The sequence below is a fragment of the Panthera tigris genome, chromosome E3 (genome assembly GCF_018350195.1).
Source record: "Panthera tigris isolate Pti1 chromosome E3, P.tigris_Pti1_mat1.1, whole genome shotgun sequence".
NCBI lineage: Eukaryota > Metazoa > Chordata > Mammalia > Carnivora > Felidae > Panthera > Panthera tigris.
This window is the reverse complement of record NC_056675.1, coordinates 4,470,419-4,492,348: the sequence shown is the minus strand read 5'-3', so window position 1 is coordinate 4,492,348 and position 21,930 is coordinate 4,470,419. Positions and strand designations below refer to the sequence as shown.

Sequence of the window (21,930 nt, the reverse complement as noted above, 5' to 3'; positions counted from 1 at the left end):
TATTTATTTTTGAGACAGAGGGAGACAGAGCATGAACGGGGGAGGGTCAGAGAGAGAGAGGGAGACACAGAATCTGAAACGGGCTCCAGGCTCTGAGCTGTCAGCACAGAGCCCGACGCGGGGCTCGAACTCACGAACCGCGAGATCATGACCCGAGCCGAAGTCGGACGCTTCACCGACCGAGCCACCCAGGCGTCCCCATAGTCTTTGGAACGAACCTATTTTGCACCTCGTAGAACCCAGAGACATTTCACTTTTAGACATCAGAACATCTGATGTAATGGACTCATCAGTCTAAAACTTTGTGTCAAATGGTAATACCTGCTGGCATGAATGAAGTTTAAAAATGTTTCCTCGCAACTGGATTCATAAGCTATTAATGAGCAAGCCAAAAAGAGCTGTGAATGTGCAGTCACTGGATCTTAGGAAGTCAAGTGGGAATATAGGAACAGTGGCAGTTCTGTTTTTGAAGAAATGGGGTCTTCAGAGGAGGGCTCCTCCAGGCCTGTATGCTCTAGAGGTACTGAAAGTGATGCTGGAGCATTTTTGCCCCCTCATATGGTGCTTGATTTCATTTTTTGCCAGGAGATCCTGGTTGCCTTACAGGGAATTTTATTTTATTTTATTTTATTTTTAAATGTTTATTTTTGAGAGAGAGAAAGAGACACCAGGGAAAGGACGGGGAGGGAGGGAGGGAGAGAGGGAGAGAGAGAGAGAATGAGAATCCCAAGCAGACTCTACGCTATTAGCACAGGGCTCAAACCCACAAACTGTGAGATCATGACCTGAGCTGAGATCAAGAATTGGACGCTTAACCAGTTGAGCAACCCAGGCACCCCCTTACAGGGAATTTTAGAACATGTATTCATTTTACAGTATTTAACATTCGGGCAAGTTCATTGATTCTTAAAGGGAAAGGAGCCTGTATTTATGTAACATTCCTAAACGCATATGCAATTTTCTGTCAAATCCTACTTCACATTTACACTTAGGCTGAAAGGAAAAAATTCATGCTGATGAGTAGGGAAAAAGTATATTTGACAAGTAAAGATTCCATGGAAGAAATTATGCCATTTTTTGTTGCTGTTTTTTCCTATTAATGTTTTGTGCTTATGAAGATTATTTTTCTCCCAGTAGAGTGTAAATTACATACATTTGGCTTTCAGACAACATTTGAAGTTGAACAGATTTTATTAAGCAAATATATTGAGAAAAATAAATTAACATGCTTAAACTAGGCACATTATGAATGCAAAAGAAGTACTAATTTTTTTAGAATTTTATTAATAGTTTATTCTAATTTGGTAGTGAGTGTAACCATAATTCACTGTGAGTGAGAAAGCTTTAAATCTTAGCTATAATTTGTATATGTGATCATTTCTAAAATTTTTCCACATGTATATCAAATTAATGTTGTAGTAGTGTTTTAACTGGGTTTTAAATATACTTGAACAGAATTTCAGAACATCTAATTCCTTTGAGGAAATTACTGACTTTGGAAGCATTTTTTTTCTGTGAGACAGGGTTTATGTATTTTGCACCCAGCATGAGGATATTTTTTTAGGCCTGCAGAGTTGTTTTGTTTTTATTAGCTGTGGTGTTTTCACCATAATTTTTATTGTGCCAACCCCTGTAAGTTTTTTTCTTTTTAATTTTTAAATCATCTTTATTGAAGTATAATTTACTTAAATAAATGCACACATTTTAATTGTATAGTTCAGTGAGCTTTGAAAAATGAATGTACCCATAGACCACCCATTTCTGTCATACCACAAAGGTTCCTTTATGCCCCATCTGTGGTCAGTCCTCACCCCACTCCTGGCCTGAGGAAACCGCTGATGTGCTTCATATAAATGGAACCGGACAGTGTGTACTCTTTATGCCTGAATTTTTCTGCCCAACAGAGTGGTTTGAGATTCATCCACGTTGCGTGTATCAGTAATTAAATCCTTTTTAGTTGCTGAGTAGTATGTACCTAGAATTCTATATGCAGTGAAAATGGGCTTAAAAATGAAGGTAAAATAAAGGTTAAAAGTACAAGAATGAAAAAAGATGGGTTATGCAAATCGTAGCACAAAAAAAGAGCTGGTATGTCTATGTGTTATCAGGTAAAATAGACATTTTAGCCCAAAGTAGTAATATTAAGATAGAGTTCATAATGATAAAAGGGTTATTGCACTGGAAAGATAAAACATTTCTAACCTCTATACACTCAGTAACATGGTGTCAAAAGCAAAAATTGACAGAACTAAAAGAAGAAATGGATAAATCCACAATCAGAGTGGGAGATTTTAAATGTATTTTTCACTAACTGATGCAAGCATACGCAAACTTTTGTATGAATATAGAACATGGAAGAACATAATCAACAAATTTGACATAATAGATAGATGGTACTGCACCCAATGTATTTACCGAAATTGACCATATTTTGAGCCACCAAACAGAGTCAGAGGATTGAAATCATATAGATGATGTTCTCTAACCATGCTGGAATTAAGCTGTAAATCAATTACAGAAATATAATTAGAAAATCCCTGTACGTGGAAAACAAGAATACACTTCAGAACAATTTATGGTTCAAAGAAAAAGTCACAATGGAAATTAGAAAATATTTTTAATTGCATGGTAATGAAAATACAATCTTGAAGCTCATGAGATTCATCTAACTGAATAATCTAAACCAGAGCTCAGCAAACTTTTAAGAGCCAGCGAGTCACTATTTTTGCCTTACAAGTCATGTGGTCTCTGTTGCAGCTACTCAGCTATATGTTAAATTGAAGGCAGGGGCACCTGGGTGGCTCAGTCAGTTAGGTGTCTGACTTCAGCTCAGGTCACAATCACATGGTTCGTGAGTTCGAGCCCCGCATTGGGCATTGGGCTCTCTGCTGTCAGCGCAGTGCCTGCTTTGGATCCTCTGTCCCCCTCTCGCTGCCCCTCACCTACGTGTGCTCTCTCTCTCTCTCTCTCTCTCTCTCTCTCTGTCTTTATTTTTCTCTCTCTCTCAAAAATAAAAAGCATTCTAAAAAATTATTTTAAAAAAAGTGAAGGCAGCTGTAGATAATATATAAATGAATGAGCATGGCTACGCTCCAGTGAGGACAGGAAGTAGCAGGTACCATCCCACACTGCTGGTGGGAATATAAATTGGCATAATTTGGAAAATCATTTGGCATCGTCCACTAAAATTGAACATATGCTTCCCATATAATTCAGCTCTTCTGCTCCTAGAACGTACCCAACTGAAATGAGCACACCAAGAGACGTGTGTAAGAATGTTCAGGATCCAAAATTGCCAAGACTGGAACCAACCCAAAAGTCCATTGACAGAAGAATAAATAACTTGTAATGTTGTCACGTGCTGGCCTGCGGATAGCAGAGAGAGCTACTGCACATGCCGCCCCGTGGATACGTGGAACCAGTATTTGCAAGAAAGCCAGAAATGAATGCGTACTCAGAAACAAACACAACTAGTCTGTGGAGTCAGGAAGCTTTTAATGTACTCGAAATGTTGTATTTACTGACCTTGGTGATGGTCATCCAGTTGTGGGCCTTTTGTATTAATTCATGAAGTTATATTTTTGATTCGTAGACTTTGTTACACTTTAGTTTTTTAAACTATTTTTTTCAAAGCTAACGTGTTTATACATGGTGTGCTGGGGGAGTATTTTGCCAACCATTGGACCTCACTATGAGGTGAGAAGCTTCAAGCCAGCTTTTTCATTGGGTCTTCCAAGGTGGTCTCTTAAGTGTTTTTTTTCTCGGACCAGTTCTTCCAGAGAGGAGTCTACAGTTTCCTGCATATGGAATCTAAGACCGGCTGCCAGCATTCTGGGAGCTAAGCAACAGAAAGCATCCAGGGCCTCGTTTGTTACTCTGTTTCACGGGCACCTCTTTCCTCTCTTGACCCCGTGCCTGGTGTCTAGTACTCTGCCTCAGTGTCTCTTCACAATGGACCTCCTCAGGGTGGGGTTTTTGGAGTGGCCGAGGAGCTTGGCAAATTCTCTCCCCAAAACCAGTGATAAAATGAGACAAAATTGTCAAAAACAGCCATTTAATGACTGGAAATGACCAAAGGCATATAATGATGGAGAACATTCAGGAAAATCTAGAATTCTGCAGCATGTATTAGGCCAGCTCTGGTTGGTTGTCCCCCCTGCAGGCTGCGGGTTTGAGCCTTCTGCACTAACCTTTTTTAATGTTGGAGAAGCGGATGCTTGCTGAAGTTAGATAATAGCCTCATATGGCCGGCATATGGTAGAGCAGAGACTTGGACCTCGGAGGTCGAACCTTAGATTTTACAGACTTACCTGTTTTAAACTGCTGTCCCACAGCTCTGTCACAGGGATGAGTCACGTGAGATAATTGACTTTAGATTGCTGTTCAAATTGTTGGGTGCCGTAAAAATAAATGAGGCATTAACCTTGAGAAAGATATTAGAGCTTTAATGGAAAAATTTCAGTGTTTATAATGATGATGCCTCTTTCCTCGTTTTGGTTTTTTTCCCCCCCCCTAACCTTTTCTCTAGGACACTGAATGCATTTTCTCTTCGTTGCTTCTTTTAACCTTTAACATTCCCATGGGTCAGGCAGGAAAAAATTAACAGTTTGTGTTATTCAGTAATTCAAATTGGACACGCTCTATCTTCAGACAAAAAAAAAAAGTTAGAAACTTTGAACATATAGTTATCCAGATAGTTGTATTTAAAAGGAAATTAGGAAAGTTCTATTGTTTACTGTCATGGATGCTAAATGGTGTTTAAAACACTCAACTGTGGGGCGCCTAGGTGGCTCAGTCGGTTGAGCGTCCGACTTCGGCTCAGGTCATGATCTCACAGTTTGTGGGTTCAAGCCCCGCATCAGGCTCTGTGCTGACTGCTTGCTCAGAGCCTGGAGCCTGCTTCAGATTCTGTCTCCTTCTCTCTCTGCCCCTCCCCCGCTCACGCTTTGTCTCACTCTGTTTCTCAAAAATAAATAAAATGTAAAAAAAAATTTTTTTCCTAATAAAAATTAAAAAAAAATAAAACACTCAACTGTGTTTGCAGAAATGATTTTTAAGGTTTATGTCTAAGGTGAGTAAATTTTGATATTTTAAATATTAAATGAAATTTTACCGTGTTTGAGTGAAAGTTTTTTCAGACCGATCCGTTGAATAAAACAATGTTTATTCCCTGGGAGGAGTAGAGATGAGGGGGAGACCGTGATTTCACTTTTTAAAAATTTGCAGTCAGGATTTTATCAACAGATTTTTCCAACCTTGTATAAGAAAAAGTGGATAATACTGTCAGATTATTTCTTTGGATTCCCAAAATGTATTATTGCGAAGATCTCCATGGAAACCTGGCTGTTAATATTTGGGTGCACATGCTGCTTGAGGAGATAAGCTAACATACCAGTAGCTTGGCTTTAGGCTTGACCCTTTTTATGCCAAAATTGAATTAAAAGACTGAATGTGGTTGTGCCCGCCTCCTGGTAAACGTGTTCTCTGCCTCCTTTTAGACTGGATCAATCTCAGAGATGGACCCATCACCATATCTGACTCCTCTGATGAGGAAGGGGTTCCCATGCTGGTCACCCCAGCTCCTCAGCAACACGACGAAGAGGACCTGGATGATGATGTCATCCTGACGGAAGTGAGTTTTCTTAAACTTACCCTGATGAGGCATCATTGCAAGTTAGTGATCTGATTCTTCAGCCCCAGGGCAGTGGGAGGTAGGGCCTTGCAGGACGCCTGAGAGCACCGCTCGTGCAGCCTGTGCCGCTGCATGTGTGCTGTCACCCTGCATCTCCGAGAGCAGTACCTTTTTACCCCGCCCAGTGTCCCCATAGCTTTAGAGGCCGTGTGTTTTGGTCTGTTTCCGGACTTCTGCACTATTGCTCTCTTTGTGCATGAGTCTGCATTGTTGTAATCACTAAATCTTATCATGCGTCTTAATATCAGGTAGTGTTTATCTCCCCTTTGTAACTCTACATTTTTCAGAATCATCCTGGATGTTTTTGTGCTATTTTTATACAGATCTTGAGGTCAGCTTTTCTAATTCCAAAAGGTAGATAAATTCAGAACACACGTTATTGTTAAGTTTACAGAACAATTTTTATAATACTGACCCTTTCTAACTTTCTCCTTCCATTCGGTCTGGACTTCCTTTATAGCCCTCAGCCAGAGTGTTCTGAATTTTTCTTACTATAAATCTTAAACCTTTTTTGTTGTTTCTTTCTGGTTATTTTCTCTTTTCTGTCGCTTTTGTAAATGGCATCTTTTTTCCCACTGTTCCTTTTAACCATTTTTCTTTTTTAGTTGAAGAGTCTGTTGGGTTTTATGATAATTTCATACTCAGGTCACCTTATTTTTATTGTCTATAGTTGTTTTTCAGTTGACCCTATTAACTTCTCAAGGGATGGCATCTGATCTCGCTGGAAATAAAGATACTTGCAGTTTCTCCCTTTCCAGTTTTTATATTTTTCTCTTATCTAATTATATTAAATTATACCTTAATAGTGGTAATAGAAATGAGAAAAATACCAACTGACATAAATGGGAATAATTATTTTTTTTACTTTTTATTTACAAAAATTTTTTTACTATTCATTAAAAAAATTTTTTTTTAATGTTTTATTTATTTTTAAGACAGAGACACAGCATGAGTGGGGATGGGGCAGAGAGAGAGGGAGACACAGAATACCAAGCAGGCTCCAGGCTCTGAGCTGTCAGCACAGAGCCTGACGCAGGGCTCGAACTCACGAACTGTGGGATCATGACCTGAGTTGAAGTCAGATGCTTACCTGACTGAGCCACCCAGGTTCCCCTAAATGGGAATACTTCTAATGTTTCTTCGCTAATTGTGATGGTGGTTTTTGCTTGAGATACCATTTTTAAAGTACATTAAGGAAGGAGCCATCTATTTTAAGGTGTTTTTTTTTTTTTTTAATGCTTATTTATTTTTGAGAGAGAGAGAAAAAATGTCAGTGGGGGAGGGGCAGAGAGAAAGGGGGACAGAGGATCCTAAGCAGGACCTGTGCTGACAGCAGAGAGCCCGATGTTGGGCTCGAACTCAAACCATGAGATCATGACCTGAGCTGAAGTCGGGCGCTCATCCAACTGAGCCACCCAGGTGCCCCTCTACTTTAAGTTTTTATTATGAGTGAATATAGAATTCTGTCAAGTTCTGTTTCAGCATCTGTGCAGATTATCATAGGATTTTCTTTCATCTGTTAAGGTAAATTATTCTGTCTCTGGATAGACTACTTCGGAATAGTATTGTAATGTAATGGTAGTATGCTCTTGAATTCCATTTGATGAGATTTTACTTAAGGTTTTCTTCATAGATCTCATAAGTGAGATTGGCCCATGGGTGTATGTGTGTGCCTGTGCTATCCTTGACAGGTTTTCTATAAACGTGATTGATTCTGACTTCATGAAAAGAATTTAGAAGTTTTCTTTGTTCTTCTGTACTTTGTTACACTATTTGAAATAACATTGGAGTTACCTGAATTTATCATACAGGCATTTGGGGCTGTTGTTTTTCTTAGAGGTCAGTTCTTTGAAACTATCTCAGCTTCCTCTGTGGTCATTGACATGTCTATATTTTCTGTTACTTTTAATACCAGTTTTTTGGTATAATAATGGATATTTTCCTACAAAATAATTTCTTCAAGGTTTTTTAGTGTATTTAGTAAAACAAAGTAACCTGTTCTTTCTACACCCTCTGATCTATGGTTCCTCCATTTTCCTTTTCTGTTTTGTGTACTTGTGTTTTATCCCCTTTTTCCTGATTTAATGAACTAACCATTATCTTCCTTCCTCCCCTCTTCTCTTACTCTTTTACCAAAGAAATTGCTTTGACATTTATTTCATAGTGCTACCATTTGTTTTCTTACTAGTCAGTTTCTGTTTTTCTCCTCAATGCTTTTCTTCTGCTTTAGTATATTTAACATATTTCCTTAGCATTTATCTTATGGGCCTTTTACTAACTTCTTGAGTTATTCATTCTTCTTTTATCCTTTTATATTAATTATTATTGTGGTTACTTATTGCCATGTAATGTATCACCTCAAAACTTAATGGCTTAAGACAGCTGCAGTCGTTTGTTTCTGTGGATCAGGAATTTGAGAAGGGCTCAGCTGGTTGGTTCTGGCTCATGTGACTGTTGTCAGATGGTTCTGGAGCTGGGCAGCAGGGGACTGGAGCAGCTGGAGGCTGGCAGACATTGCTCTCTTCAGGACTTCTACATAGGATCTCTCTCTCTCCTTTTTTAAAACAACTTTTTTGGGTGCGTGGGTGGCTCAGTCAGTTAAGCATCCGACTCTAGATTTCCGCTTGGGTCATGATCTCACAGTTTTGTGAGTTCGAGCCCCGCGTCGAGCTCCTCGCTAGCAGTGTGAAGCCTGTTTGGGATTCTCTCCCTCTCCCTCTCTCTGCCCCTCCTCAGCTTGCTCTCTCTCTCAAATAAATAAACTTAGTAATAAGAAACAACAACAACAAGTTTTTTGATGGGGTGCCTGGGTGGCTCAGGCAGTTAAGCATCCAACTTCAGCTCAGGTCACGATCTCACAGTTTGCGAGTTCAAGCCCCACGTCGGGCTTTGTGCTGACAGTTCAGGGTCTAGGGCCTGGAGCCTGCTTCAGATTCTGTGTCTCTGTTTCCCCTCTGCCCCTCCCTTGCTTCACGCTCTGTCTCTGTCTCTCAAATATTAAAAAAAAATTTTTTTATAAACAACTTTTTTGAGATCTAACTCACATACCATACAGTTCTTCCGTTTAAAGCGTACAGTTCAGGGGTGCCTGGGTAGCTCAGTCAGTTAAGCCTCCGACTTCGGCTCAGGTCATGATCTCAAGATTGTGAGTTTGAGCCCCATGTCAGGCTCTATGCTGCCAGTTCAGAGCCTGGAGCCTGCTTCGGATTCTGTGTCTCCCTCTCTCTCTGCCCCTCCCCCATTCACACTCTGTGTCTCTCTCTCAAAAAAATGAATAAACATTATAAAAAAAAAGGGTACAGTTCAGTAGTTGTTAATTTACAGAGTTTTGCACCGATCGACACAGTCGATTTTAAGACATTTTCATTATCCCGAAAGGAAACCCTGTGCCCATTAGCAGTGAATCCTAATTCCCTGCCCACCGCCACGCTAGGCAACCACTGATTTACTTCCTGTCTCTATATATGTGCTTCTTATGGACATTTCATATGAATGGAATCGTACAATATGTGATCCTTTGTGACCAGCTTTCATTTAGCATAATGTCTTCAAGATTCATCTGTCATAAATCAGTCCTTTATTCCTTTTTATTGCTGAATGATATTTCATTGTGTGGATGTACCACATGTTGTTTATCCATTCATCAATTGATGGACATTTGGGATGCTTCCACCTGTTGCTCTTATGAATAATGTTGCCGTGAACATTCACGTAGCAGTTTTTGTGTGGACATACCTTTTTGTTTCTCTTGATTGTCTTAGTCCATTCTGGCTGCTATAAAATACCACTGACTGGGTAGTTTATAAACACCAAAAATTGAATGCTCACAGTTATGGAGGCTGGAAGTCCAGGATCAGGGTTCCAGCATGGTTGTGTTCTGGTGAAGGTCTTCTTTCTGGTTCATAGGTAGCACTTCTCACTGTGGCTTCATGTGGTGGAAGACGCAGGGGATCTCTCTGGAGCCTTTCCCATAAAGGCACCGATCCCATTTGTTCAGGTTCGTTAGGGTGGAGAAGGGAGACCCAGACACTCAGACCATAGAAATCATACACCTGGGAATGGAATTGCTGGATCATATGGTAACTGTGTTTTGCTCTCCTAGACTGTCTTCCAGAGCAGCTGCACTGTTGTACATTCCTCTGGCAGCGTATGACAGTTCCCGCTTTCTCCATGTTCTCTCAGACGATTGTTAGTATAGTATAGATCTTTTTCATTATAGCCATCCTTGTATCTCATACTTTTGATTTGCATTTCCCTGGGGCTAATGATATTTAGCCTCTTTTGATGTGCTTATTGGCCATTTGTTTATCTACTTTGGAGAAATGCTCATGCAGATCCTGTGCCCATTTTTTTTAATGTTTATTTTTGAGAGAGGAAGAACACAAGCAGGGGAGGGAAAGAGAGAGAGAAGGAGACACAGAATCCGAAGGAGGCACCAGGCTTCGAACTGTCAGCACAGTCCCCAGTGTCAGGCTTGAACCCACCAACTGTGAGATCGTGACCTGAGCCGAAGTCCAACGCTTAACTGACTGAGCCACCCAGGTGCCGCCACCCCCCACCCCGTGCCCATTTTTAAAAAGGGTTATCTTTATATTATTGAATTTTTATATATTCTGGGTACTGTACCCTTATCAAATACCTGATTTTTCTCTCATTCTGTGAATTGTTTTTTTATTATTTGATAGTGTCCTTTGAAGCTTTTTTTTTTTTTATCCTTTGAAGCTTTTATAACAGTTTTAAACTATGTTGAAATTCAGCTTATTCTTTTGTCAATTGTTTTTGGTGTCACGTCTAACATATGATCTATTTTAAGGGCAGGTAGAGGCCTCAGCGCTAATATAGATGAGTGCTTTAAAGTCTTCCTAGATAAGATAAAGACTTTAGAACGCTTGAATTCTACTTATTCATCTCCCAACTTACATATTGTTTTTTAAATATACTTTAATTGTGTATACATTTTTAAAACCCTACACAGTACGTTCTTGATTTTATACAATCGGCATTCACTTCATCTTCTCCAAATATTTACCTTTCTTGTTGCTCTTCATTCCTTTCTGCATCTCTGGCCTTACAAACAGATTATTCTTCTATCTCAAGAACAGTCTTTAGGATTTCCTTTACAGTAAATCTGATATTTTCATTGAATATAAAATTCTTTGTGGCAGTTACTTGCCTTTAACACTAGAAAGATGAAAGCCAGAAAACAATGGAATAATATTCCATTGTTGAAAAGTCAGTCTTTGTCTTTGGAAGGCAATATGTGCTGCTGCTTTTAAGAATTTATCTTGTATTTGATTTCTGAAGTCTTGCGGTGCTATTGTTAGGTTTCTATTGTTTGGGGTTTTTTAATTCATCCTGCTGAGATCTTTAAAACAAATCAAGCGCTGTCCTTGGATATTTGTATTTTGTTTTCAAATACTGCTTATGTCTCTCTTCTTTCAGAACTCACTTACATAGATGGTAAAACCTTTTTTTCTGCTATATTCTTTATTTCTACTGTTTTCTTACCTAATTTTCAATCATTTTGTATCTGTGCCTTATTTAGGCTGTTATCCTCTGACTTCTCATTCAATTTACTGTTTTCTCTTTGACTACTTTATTTTATTTTTTAAATGTTTATTTTCGAGAGAGAGAGGGAGAGCGTGCGGGGGCAGAGAGAGGGAGACAAGAGGATCCAAAGTGGGCTCTGTGCTGACAGCAGCGAGCCTGATGCAGGGCTTGAACTCACTAACCGTGAGATCATGACCCAGGCCGAAGTCAGACACTTAACCAACTGAGCCACCCAGGCGCCCATGTAGTACTAATTTTCTAATTATGTTCTTCATCTGCCATTTCTTTTTTTTTAAAGTTGGGTATCTTTATATAGTTTCTAGTTGATTTTTGTTACTCAACTTTGAATGAAGCTGAAGTTTTCCAGAACCAGCTCTTTGTAGGCAATTGTGTTGGGAAGGGGCTCAGGCACTGTTCTTGGCTAGCAAGAGCTCTCCCTCTTAAAACGGAGGGTGTGTGTGTGTGTGTGTGTGTGTGTGTGTGTGTGTGTGTAGGCAGGGGGGTGTTTGTGCACATGCACGTAGGTTTATTTAGCCTTCACTTTTTATCACCTGGCAGAGATTGCTGATTCCAGAGACGCCCATTTCAAAGTTCTGTCCATTCTGTCTCTTTGATGTCCTACCTTTCAACAGAGGTGTTTGTCCTTGTACAGTCCAACCTCCTCAGAAACTCCTCGCTGCCGAATGGGGTAGAGGTGCCCTTTGTTCCAAACAAGGTATTGGTTTTGCCCTTCCAGGGCACACCACCTTTTTTGGAAAAATCTCTGCCTTTCTGATGCTTTCTCTGCTTTGCCTGAAATCTGTGGTTGTGCTTCCCTCACTGCATTTTTCTGCTCCTCCTCATATATGTTATGATTCGGGATTACAGATGTCTGCTGGTTTCATCAGAGATTTTCAGTTGTGTCTCATTCTCCTCCCTGGGACAGGGTGATTTCAGAGAAGAGAAGGGTCAAAGGCATCTGTATTCTGCTACCTTAAAATAGACATCCGTTTCAATTTTTTACATTTACAAGTAACACGTGAAATTCAAACAATCCAGATAAACTAAAGTCTCTTTTCGGCAGCCCCTTCCTCTCCAGAGATTTCCCTGAGGAATTGCTGTTATCTGTTTGACATGTTTTCTTCCAGATCATTTTCTTTGAGTGTGTGTGTGTGTGTGTGTGTGTTACACATATATGCTTTTAGAAGTGGTTATGTTTATGTCTTGTGTTTCGATTTTTTAAAATAATCATTCTGTGTTTGTGTTGTTTTACAACTTTTTTCACTTAATGACATTTCTTGGTGACATTTTCAGTACATACAGAGCTACCTCTTGGGGGAGGGGAGTTGGGAGAATATTTTGTAGAATAGATAATAGTTGACTTAATTTCTTGGGCATAAACTTTAGAATGTCTATTTTTTTTTTCTTTTTATGTTATAAGCAATGTGGCAGTGAATATCTTTTTATATGTCCCCTGTAGATACATAGGGTTCATGGGATAGATAGGAAAAGGTTACACTTAAAGCTGCTAAGGCTATATACATTTTTTAATTTAATAAATACTGCCAAATTGCTGTCCTAAATTCACCATAATAGCACGAGAGTTTTCCCACATCCTTATCAGTACTTGATATTCTCTAACTAAAAAGTTTGCCAGTCTTATGGGGGGAGGGATCTTTTTTAATTTATATTTTGGTAGTAACTAATGAAGTTTCGATTCTTTTCATGTTTATTGAACACTCCTACTGTGTTGTCATTCCTTCATTACTTCCTCTACTTCATAGTTACTTTTTAGTGGTTTCAGGTGAGATTATAATTCAAACTATAACTCAGGTTCCAATCTATGAATGGCTACTTTGATTCTTAGAATTACTATAATGTGATCAAATTTCAGTGTTAAGATCACTATTGGGAAAAATAGGTTTTGTGGGTTAGGGTGTTTGGGGTTTTGTTTCTTTCCTGTCCTGTCTCAGAAGCTCAACATAAGTACGCAAGGAGACAAAGACATAGGAAAGAAATTGAATTATTATTATTAAAATTTAATTTTTTTTAGACACATAAACCTCAGACATCACGACCCAATCTCATCAAACCAGCTGCCCAGTGGCAAGATCTCAAAAGATTGGGAGAAGAAAGGCCTAAAAAGTCTAGAGCAGCCTTTGAATCAGATAAGAACGGCTATTTTTCAGTGTGTAACAGCTCATTGTTTGATTCTGGGGCACAGGATGATTCTGAAGATGACTACGGTGAATTTCTGGATCTTGGGCCTCCTGGAGTTTCTGAATTCATTAAGCCAAGTGGCCAAACAGAAAGAGAACCCAAACCTGGACCAAGTCATAACCAAGTAGCAAATGACATTGTCAACCCCAGATCAGAGCAGAAAATCGTTATCTTGGAAGAACGTGGCCTTCTTTTACCAGAAGGCGATCCTTTGGACTCTCAGAACCAGTCATCTGACTCAGAAACAGAGCTTTTATCAAACTTTGGAGAATCACCTGGTATCCTGGATGATCAGGTCATCGAAGAAGGCTGCTGGTTAGACCATCGTTACTTCCAGTCCCTAAACCAGCAGCCCCGGGAGATAACAAACCAGGTGGTTCCTCAGGAGCGGCAGCCCGAAGCAGAACCAGGCCCACTGTTGTATCAGCGTGAGCCCCCAGGGCTGGCTTTTCCAAGGCCGGCTTTTCCAAGACCAGAACCCCAGCAGGATGGGATTCCGGGCCCCTCCTCTCCGCAGCCTGGCCATCCTCTAGGAGAGCTTGAAGACCAGCAGTTAGCAATAGATGATGAGGAGCCCGGGCCAGCCTTTCCACTACAAGGATCTCAGGAGCCCAATTTGGAAAACCTTTGGGGGCATGAAGCTACTGAGGTAGATCAAGAACTCGTTGCACTTTTAGTGAAAGAAACAGTAAGTTTTATTTTATTAAGTAAATAATTATAGACCCTAAATGAGCTGCATTTTCTTCTACTTCAAAATCATTGTGTTGGGGCGGGGGGCTTCATTTTCTTAAGGGACATACAGCTAGATACATAGAACAGAAGAAGAGAAACTCTGATATGATACAGAAATTAAATTAGGATCCTTTAATCTATCCTTAACCCCCCCCCAACAAGCCCTATGGGATTTTAGCAGCAGATCATGGGTACCATGGTGCTGTCATAAGAGCAATCCCCCTGGTTTTAAAAAGGCTTTCAGTTAACTCTAATTCAGACCCATAAAACAGGCTAGAGGTGCACTGTCTAATGTGGTAGCCTCATGTGGCTGTTTAAGTTTAAACGTCTTAACAAATAGGGGCTCCTGGGTGGCTCAGTCGGTTAAGCATCTGACTTCGGCTCAGGTCATGATCTCGAGGTCCGTGAGTTCGAGCCCCGCGTCGGGCTCTGTGCTGACAGCTCGGAGCCTGGAGCCTGTTTCCGATTCTGTGTCTCCCTCTCTCTCTGACCCTCTCCCGTTCATGCTCGGTCTCTCTCTGTCTCAAAAATAAATAAACGTTGAAGAAAAAAATTAAATGTCTTAACAAATAAAACCTGAAATTCCATTTCCAGTGGTACTAGTCACATTCGGTGTGCATGATAGCCACGTGGGGCTGAATAGCTCCCATGTTGGCAAGCACAGAATAGAACGTTTCCATCATTGAATGGAGTTCTGTTGGATATCCTTGATGTAGCACGTAAGGCAGGGCTGTGTGTTCTGGCTCAGCTGCTGTTTGCCTTTGAACAAGCCCTTAACCCTCCTTCCCCCAGGTGTTTTCATCCGGCACACTAGCTCACGTGCATCTTAAGGGGTAGTGCTTTACTCCCCTTTGGATTGCCTTTGCCGGGGCTGAGATGTTCAGTGTTTTTTGAAAGAGTGAAGAATGGATATGCAGAGTGGCAGAGGACCAGATAATTGCTAGGGGCCTCTCTAGAGTCCACAGTCTCTATAGACAGAGAAGTCTGGGCACAGACCTGCTTTACAGCCCTTTTGTCATCTTCAGTCATTTTACTTTTTGCCCTCTGGCTGTTATTGCAGTTTGAAACCGTTGTAGTGGATAAAATATAAATAATGTCTTTATTCCTTTTTAGGAAGCGAGATTTCCAGATGTTGCAAATGGGTATGTTGAGGAGATAATTCATTTGAAGAATTATTATGATTTGAATGTGTAAGTACACTACCATGCCTTTTTTTTTTTTATTGTGGTAAAATACACATAATATGAAAACCTACCATTTTTACCATTTTTTAGGTATATAGACCATTGGCATTAAGTTTCTTCACATTTTTGCACAACCATCAACACCATCTCCAGACATTTTCATTTTCCCAAGCTGACACTCTGTCCCCTTTAACGTTAACTTCTTATTCCCACCGCTCCTCTGCCCCCCAGGCCCTGGGACCTACACTTCTACTTTCTGTCTCTCTGAATTTGACTACCCTAGGGACTTGATATTAGTAGCATAACACAGTATTTGTCTTTTTGTGACTGGCTTATTTCACTTAGCATTTTGTCGTTTTTAATAATCCTATTTGAAGAGTTCTCATTGTTGTCACATACAGACTGTTGTCTGGGTTTTACTGAATCCTGCGTGGCTGTGGAATGAAGGTGTTTCATTAATTCTGAGCATTGATAACTCATTTTGGTCGAGGTTGTATTTTGGTCAGGTTGTTAAAAGACATTTTCTTCCCTGTGGTTGTAACAGTGTTCTGCAACCACTTTCTCTATTTGGGAAAATGCATAGAAGTGTTTCTTTAGTCCCTTTATCATAAAAATGTGAACTGTGATTTTGTAAAAATATAAATGTTCTGGTTGGAGAGGGAAGAATAAAATTTTTTTTAAATAAATAAAAATAACCGTGTCCCAAAGAATAAAAAATGAAAAGTAAGTCTCTTTCCTTTCACACTCTTTCCCCTCCTTACAGCATGCGGAGGTAAAACAGTTACAAGTTAGTGAAGAACAGTAGAATATTGAAACTGATAAAATTTTCAGCTAATTAACACGGAAGGGGGAGTATACCAAAACCTCCGTCCTCAGAGATTATAGCTTCTACCGTGGTACTCACTCAGGCAGGGGTGCAGCTGGGAGCTGTTCCCTGCCATGGCCGAGAGGAAAGAGCCCCGTTTCCCAGGTCAGCAGCCTAGAGGAGATGCTTATTCCTAATTTGTACAAAGACACTATTGGTGCCAGTGGCCACCCTATTGCCCTCTGTCCAGCGGCAGCACTGTGACCAGTTTTTAAACCAGGATTGAGTCAAGGTTTTCATCATGTATTTATCTCTTTAGCTGTTTAATCTAGAACAATCCCCCACTTACTTTTTAAAAAAAATTTTTTTTAACGTTTATTTATTTTTGAGACAGAGACAGAGCATGAACGGGGGAGGGTCAGAGAGAGGGAGACACAGAACCTGAAACAGGCTCCAGGCTCTAAGCTGTCAGCACAGAGCCCGACGCGGGGCTCGAACTCACGGACCGCGAGATCATGACCTTAACCGACTGAGCCACCCAGGCGCCCCGCCACTTACTTTTTTAGTGACATTGACTTTTTCCCCCTAGTATTTTTTAACATAGATTAAAGGACTGTACAGCAAGCATCGGTACATCTGCCACATGGATTGTTATCTGCTTAAGGAACATCTTGCCCCTTTACTTCTTCTTGCTCTTTTTTAGAGTTACCGTGAACTTAAAGGTTTTACAGAAGTGGTGTTTTACAATCAGTTACAACCTTTTTGTGTTTGATACAGAATTATCCTAAGTTTGACCAGTAGGAGCCTCTTAAGATGCATCTGTGTCTTTTTGGCGTGGTCCTTATTAGTCTGAGCCGGCGTCCTTACTTTCTAAAATACCGAGTTGCCTTTGCTTACCTTGAACTTTTCTGTCCTAAACCTGGAATCTTGTCGTTTCTCCAAGAAACCTAGGTTCCGTAGAGTAAGGGTTGATCCTATAAACTACTATCTGAGGACTAGACCTGCTCCTCATTGCCACTACCATGTCATCACTTGTAGGCTATTTCAGGGGACAGACAAGGCTTTTTAAATCATGGGCTTATATTTATAATTTCCCATCCAGATTTAACTATTTAAGGTTTTTTTCTTGGTCTTTCTAAATTTTACATCTATGTGTTCTTCCACTAAAACGTTAATTTCTAATAACATTAATATATTTTGTGTGTCCTACAGTGTACATAAAGTAAGGTAAAATTGTAGTACCAATGTTACTATTAATGAAAACTATTGAGTGAAGTGAGAAATGTTTGATGGTTACTTTGTGCTTCATGCATGGAGGCAGTACAGTTAGAATGCAGACTGTTGTAGGCCGTAGGTGGATGATGTTCCTTGGTTCTGGAAATTTGGTAGCCATTGTCTGTTCAGATCCTGTTCTCTTTCTCCCCTCTGCTTCAACGCTCTCCCCCGGGCTCTGTGGCTCTTAACACCACCTCTTTGTCTCTGTGATTGATACACTCTGGATGATCTCTTCGGGGATGTCTTCCAGCTCACTAAGTGTCTTTTTAACGGCGTGTAATCTGCCTTTACACTCATCCACTATGTTTCCGGTTCCCGTGCCTATATTTGTTTCATTCTGGCATCCTTGTAATTCTCCTTCACGTTTTTCTAGTGTTATTTTTTACCTGTATTTTTAATTCATTTAGTTCTTCAAACACAGCGAATAAACGTAGCTTGTGTTCCAAGTGCGATCATTCTGATGTCAGGTTCTTATGAATCTCATTCTGTTGTTTCTGCTGGCTCTCTTGGTGTCCTGTTTCCTTGTGTTTCTTGTAAATTTTGATTGTGAGCTCATTTTTCGAGGTCTTGATAGAAACTCTTCCTTCAGGGGAGGATTTGCTGTGTCTTTCCTCATGTGCCCAGGGGTGATGTCGGTCTAGTACCACTTTATATTCCAGATTGTTGTCTGCAGGGTTGTCTGCAGGATCATCCGGAGAGTCAGCATTTAGTCCTGGGTTAGGACTGGGTAGTCTTCACCAGTTCTCACAAGGCGTTTGGTTTTCCTCTCCATCCATTCATCGTCAGTGTTAAGGCTTGCTTTTCCTTGTGCTTTGTGAGCTTTGTCTCTTAACCTTGTGCGCCCTGTGAACTAAGGGCTCAAGTCTGTTAGGATCGATGAGTGCACTCTGGACAGTCTTGCCTCTGTGTTTAGCTCACTTCTCCGGGGTTTTACTTTCGCTTAGGTTTGGACTCCTAGGAACTCCGAACTATAATTTGATGTACTTTGCAAGTTCTTTTTTAATATTCAGCATTTTTCAAACCTTTTTTATTGTGGACTGCAATACTGATACGGAAAAATGGACAAAGTAAAGATAGCTGCTTAATTTATCACAAATCAAGCATGCATGTAACTACCACCCAGAAGTCCTCAAAAATTTGAATGCTGCCACCATCTGTGAACACTGAAGATTTTGTGAAGATTTCATATTGTCTCTATTCTTTTGTGACTGCCTTCTTTCACTCAGCATTCTGTTTCTGGGGTTCTTCTGTGCCCTGTGTAAGTATAGTTCATTCATTTTCATTGCCATGTGGTATCTATTTGTATTAAAATACTGTAATTTTTCCTTCTACTTTTTTTTAAATGTTTATATTTGAGAGTGTGAGTGTACGTGAGTGGGGGAGGGTCAGAGAGAGGCAGAGAATCTGAAGCAGGCTCCAGACTCTGCACTGTCAGCACAGAGCCCGATGCGGGGCTCGAACTCCCAAGCCATGAGCTCATGACCTGAGCTGAAGTCGGACGTTCAACTGACTAAGCCACCCAGGCACGCCTTCCCTCTCCTTTTGATAGACAGTTGAGTTGTTTCCACTTTTTGATTTTCACAAATAATGCACCTTTGAACCTGCTTCTACATGCCTCCCATGCTCCATTCCTCACCAGATTTAGCCTTCTTCACCATCCTGTAGGCTACTGGTATTTTCAAGCAGGAATTTTTTATTTCTGAAATTTTTGGGACGCCTGGGTGGCTCAGTCAGTTGAGCATCCGACTTCGGCTCAGGTCATGATCTCACAGTCTGTTGGTTCGAGCCCCGCGTCAGGCTCCGGGCTGACGGCTCAGAGCCTGGAGCCTGCTTAGGATTCTGTATCTCCCTCTCTCTCTGCCCCTCCCCCGCTCATGCTCTGTCTGAAAAAATAAGTAAAACTTTTTTAAAAATTATAAAAAAAGATTGGAACATAAACATGTAACGATGAGAGCCTCTTGAGTTCTGCCTTGTGGAATTCCGTATCTTGCAGCATTTCAGTATGTGATCTTCTGAAGATGTTAAAATACAAAATGAGAGGTGCCTGGGTGGGCACAGTCAGTTAAGTGACTTCAGCTCAGGTCATGATCTCTTGGCTTGTGATTTCGAGCCCCACGTCGGGCTCTGTGCTGACAGCTCAGAGCCTGGAGCCTGCTTCAGATTCTGTGTCTCTCTCTCTCTCTGCCCCTCCCCTGCTCGCAATCTGTCTCTTTCTCTCTCAAAAATAAATAAACATTTAAAAATAATAATAAAAATACAAGGTGAATGGGTCAGAGAGGAACCCCCTAAATTATGGTTGGGAGGTTTTTTGGTTTGTTTTCCAGAAAGTATACTTCCCATTCTACCTCTGTGTCCTATACTGTAATTCTGTATTTCACACTTTAGAAAATATGTAAAAATAGAAAACGTTTTTAAGGGTGAGACTTTTTAAAAAACAGGAGTTGTAGTCGTTTCTTCCAGTACCCTAGCAGATCATCTTTCATGCACCCCACTTGGAGACCATTGGCTTCACTCGTGGATAACTAGTCTATCAAAGAAGCTTCTTCACTGTGTGACCTTTTTATCTTTCCCCAAATTCCTGATACCTGGCAGTTTGTTGGGTTGTAGTAGCCACACTTACCAAAACATTACGAACAGGCATGTTTGAAATGGAGGAGCTGTTCCACTTCTGGGTTCTAGTATGTCCAGATGTGCACGTGAACAGAGTTTAGACCTTGAGGCCTTTCCCCATAGATACTGAGTGATTCTTGGTGATGGCTAATCCTCAGGTCAGCCTGCCAAGATCTGTATAACCCGTAGTGCTCATCACTTCATACCAGAAAAGAGAATCGCCGTTAGTGACTGTGGTTTCGAAGAGAAGCGTGCTCAGAGTTCTTGACCTGGGGTGCCTCTCCTTGCTACAGCTGTGGTGCAGGAAGAGGATTTTCCCTCTCTGGGCCTGTGGCACTGTGTTCCAGTAGACTGGGCATGGTGATCACCAAGAGAGCTTGGATATGGTAAGCACACGGGGTTCCTGAAGTGATGGTGAAGAAGAAGATGTGGAGGGATGCCGACCAGTGCTGACCAGGTCCTTGAGTAGGCTAAGGAGGGGGCTTTGCAATCAGGCCGATACTGGGGCTCCTCGGGGTTGCAGAAGAAGCATGCCTCTCCATTGCTCGGTTCCCCAGCACTGGCCCGTGGGTGAGAAGAGATGCTGGAGGGGAGTGCTTTTCCTCTGTCCTCTTCCTGTCTTATTTACTTAAGTAAGTATTTACTTACTACCTGTCTTACAAGTAAAGGCTCCAGTATCGGAGCCAACACGGGGCAGGAGAGACCTGGAAAGAAGAGAGTTGAGAATCATGGAGCGGAGTCATCCTAAGAACCTGCGGGAGCAAGGGAGGGGAAAAGGATGGAGGAGCCATCCCGCAGGGAAGCCCCGTGGCCCTTACGTGGCCCGTGAGCTTCCCTGCTACTGCAGCGGCTTGTGCTGCATGCCGCCCAGGCTGTTGCTGTCGCTGTGGAATCGTCCCAGGAGCTCAGTTTGTCGCCTTATTGGGTCGTTTCGGGGTGAAGAACCTTGCTGGTTAGCATTTGTTAAATCTGGGCAATGATACGTCAGCGTGTGTTATTTATATTCCTTACCTTTAAAGTATTTCATGAGTGATGAAAGGACAAGGCTGCGGGTTTGGTATTAAGAGAGTCCATCCTTTTTTTTTTTTAATATAATTTATTGTCAAATTGCTTTCCATACAACACCCAGCGCTCATCCCAACAGGTGCCCTCCTCAGTGCCCATCACCCGCTTTCCCCTCTCCCCCACCCCCCATCCACCCTCAGTTTGTTTTCTGTATTTTAAGAGTCTCTTACGGTTTGCCTCCCTCCCTCTCTGTAATTTTTTCCCCCTTCCCCTCCCCCCTGGTCTTCTGTTAAGTTTCTCAACTTCCACATATATCTGTCTTTCTCTGACTGACTTATTTCACTTAGCATAATACTCTCCAGTTCCATCCACGTTGCTGCAAATGGCAGGATTTTATTCGTTCTCAGTGCCAAGTAGCACTCCATTGTATCTATAAACCATATCTTATTTATCCATTCACCAGATGATGGACATTTAGGCTGTTTCCATAATTTAGCTATTGTTGAAAGTGCTGCTGTAAACATTGTGGTACATGTGCCCCTGTGCATCAGTACTCCTGGATCCCTTGGGTAAATTCCTAACAGTGCTCTTGCTGGGTCGGAGGGTAGCTCTGTTTTTAATTTTTTGAGGAAGCTCCACTGGGTTTCCAGAGCAGCTGCACCAGTTTGCATTCCCACCAACAGTGCAAGAGGGTTCCCATTTCTCCACATCCTCACCAGCATCTATAGTCTCCTGATTTGTTCATTTTAGCCAAAAGAAGCAGACATGGCCTGTTCCTTCAGCCTTGCAGTTAGCTGTGTAAACTGAATGTCACTCAAATTGCTCATGGGGATTTATATTGCCATACGGTTAAAAAAATATTAATAGAAGGTTAATTT

At 41.1% G+C, this 21,930-nt stretch overlaps 1 protein-coding gene across 5 annotated transcripts in view; it reads left to right on the top strand.

Annotated features, from left to right (window-relative positions):
• RNF216 (ring finger protein 216) overlaps positions 1–21,930 on the top strand; it is a 145,192-nt gene that overhangs the window by 13,373 nt on the left and 109,889 nt on the right. For 3 of the 5 annotated variants that reach the window (XM_042972503.1, XM_042972504.1, XM_042972507.1), the window contains exons 3-5: positions 5,499–5,632; positions 13,275–14,129; positions 15,287–15,363. In XM_042972503.1, the coding sequence (XP_042828437.1) occupies positions 5,499–5,632; positions 13,275–14,129; positions 15,287–15,363 (1,066 nt within the window). The remainder of the gene's footprint in view (positions 1–5,498; positions 5,633–13,274; positions 14,130–15,286; positions 15,364–21,930) is intronic. The other 2 variants (XM_042972505.1, XM_042972506.1) reach the window with 1 other exon arrangement.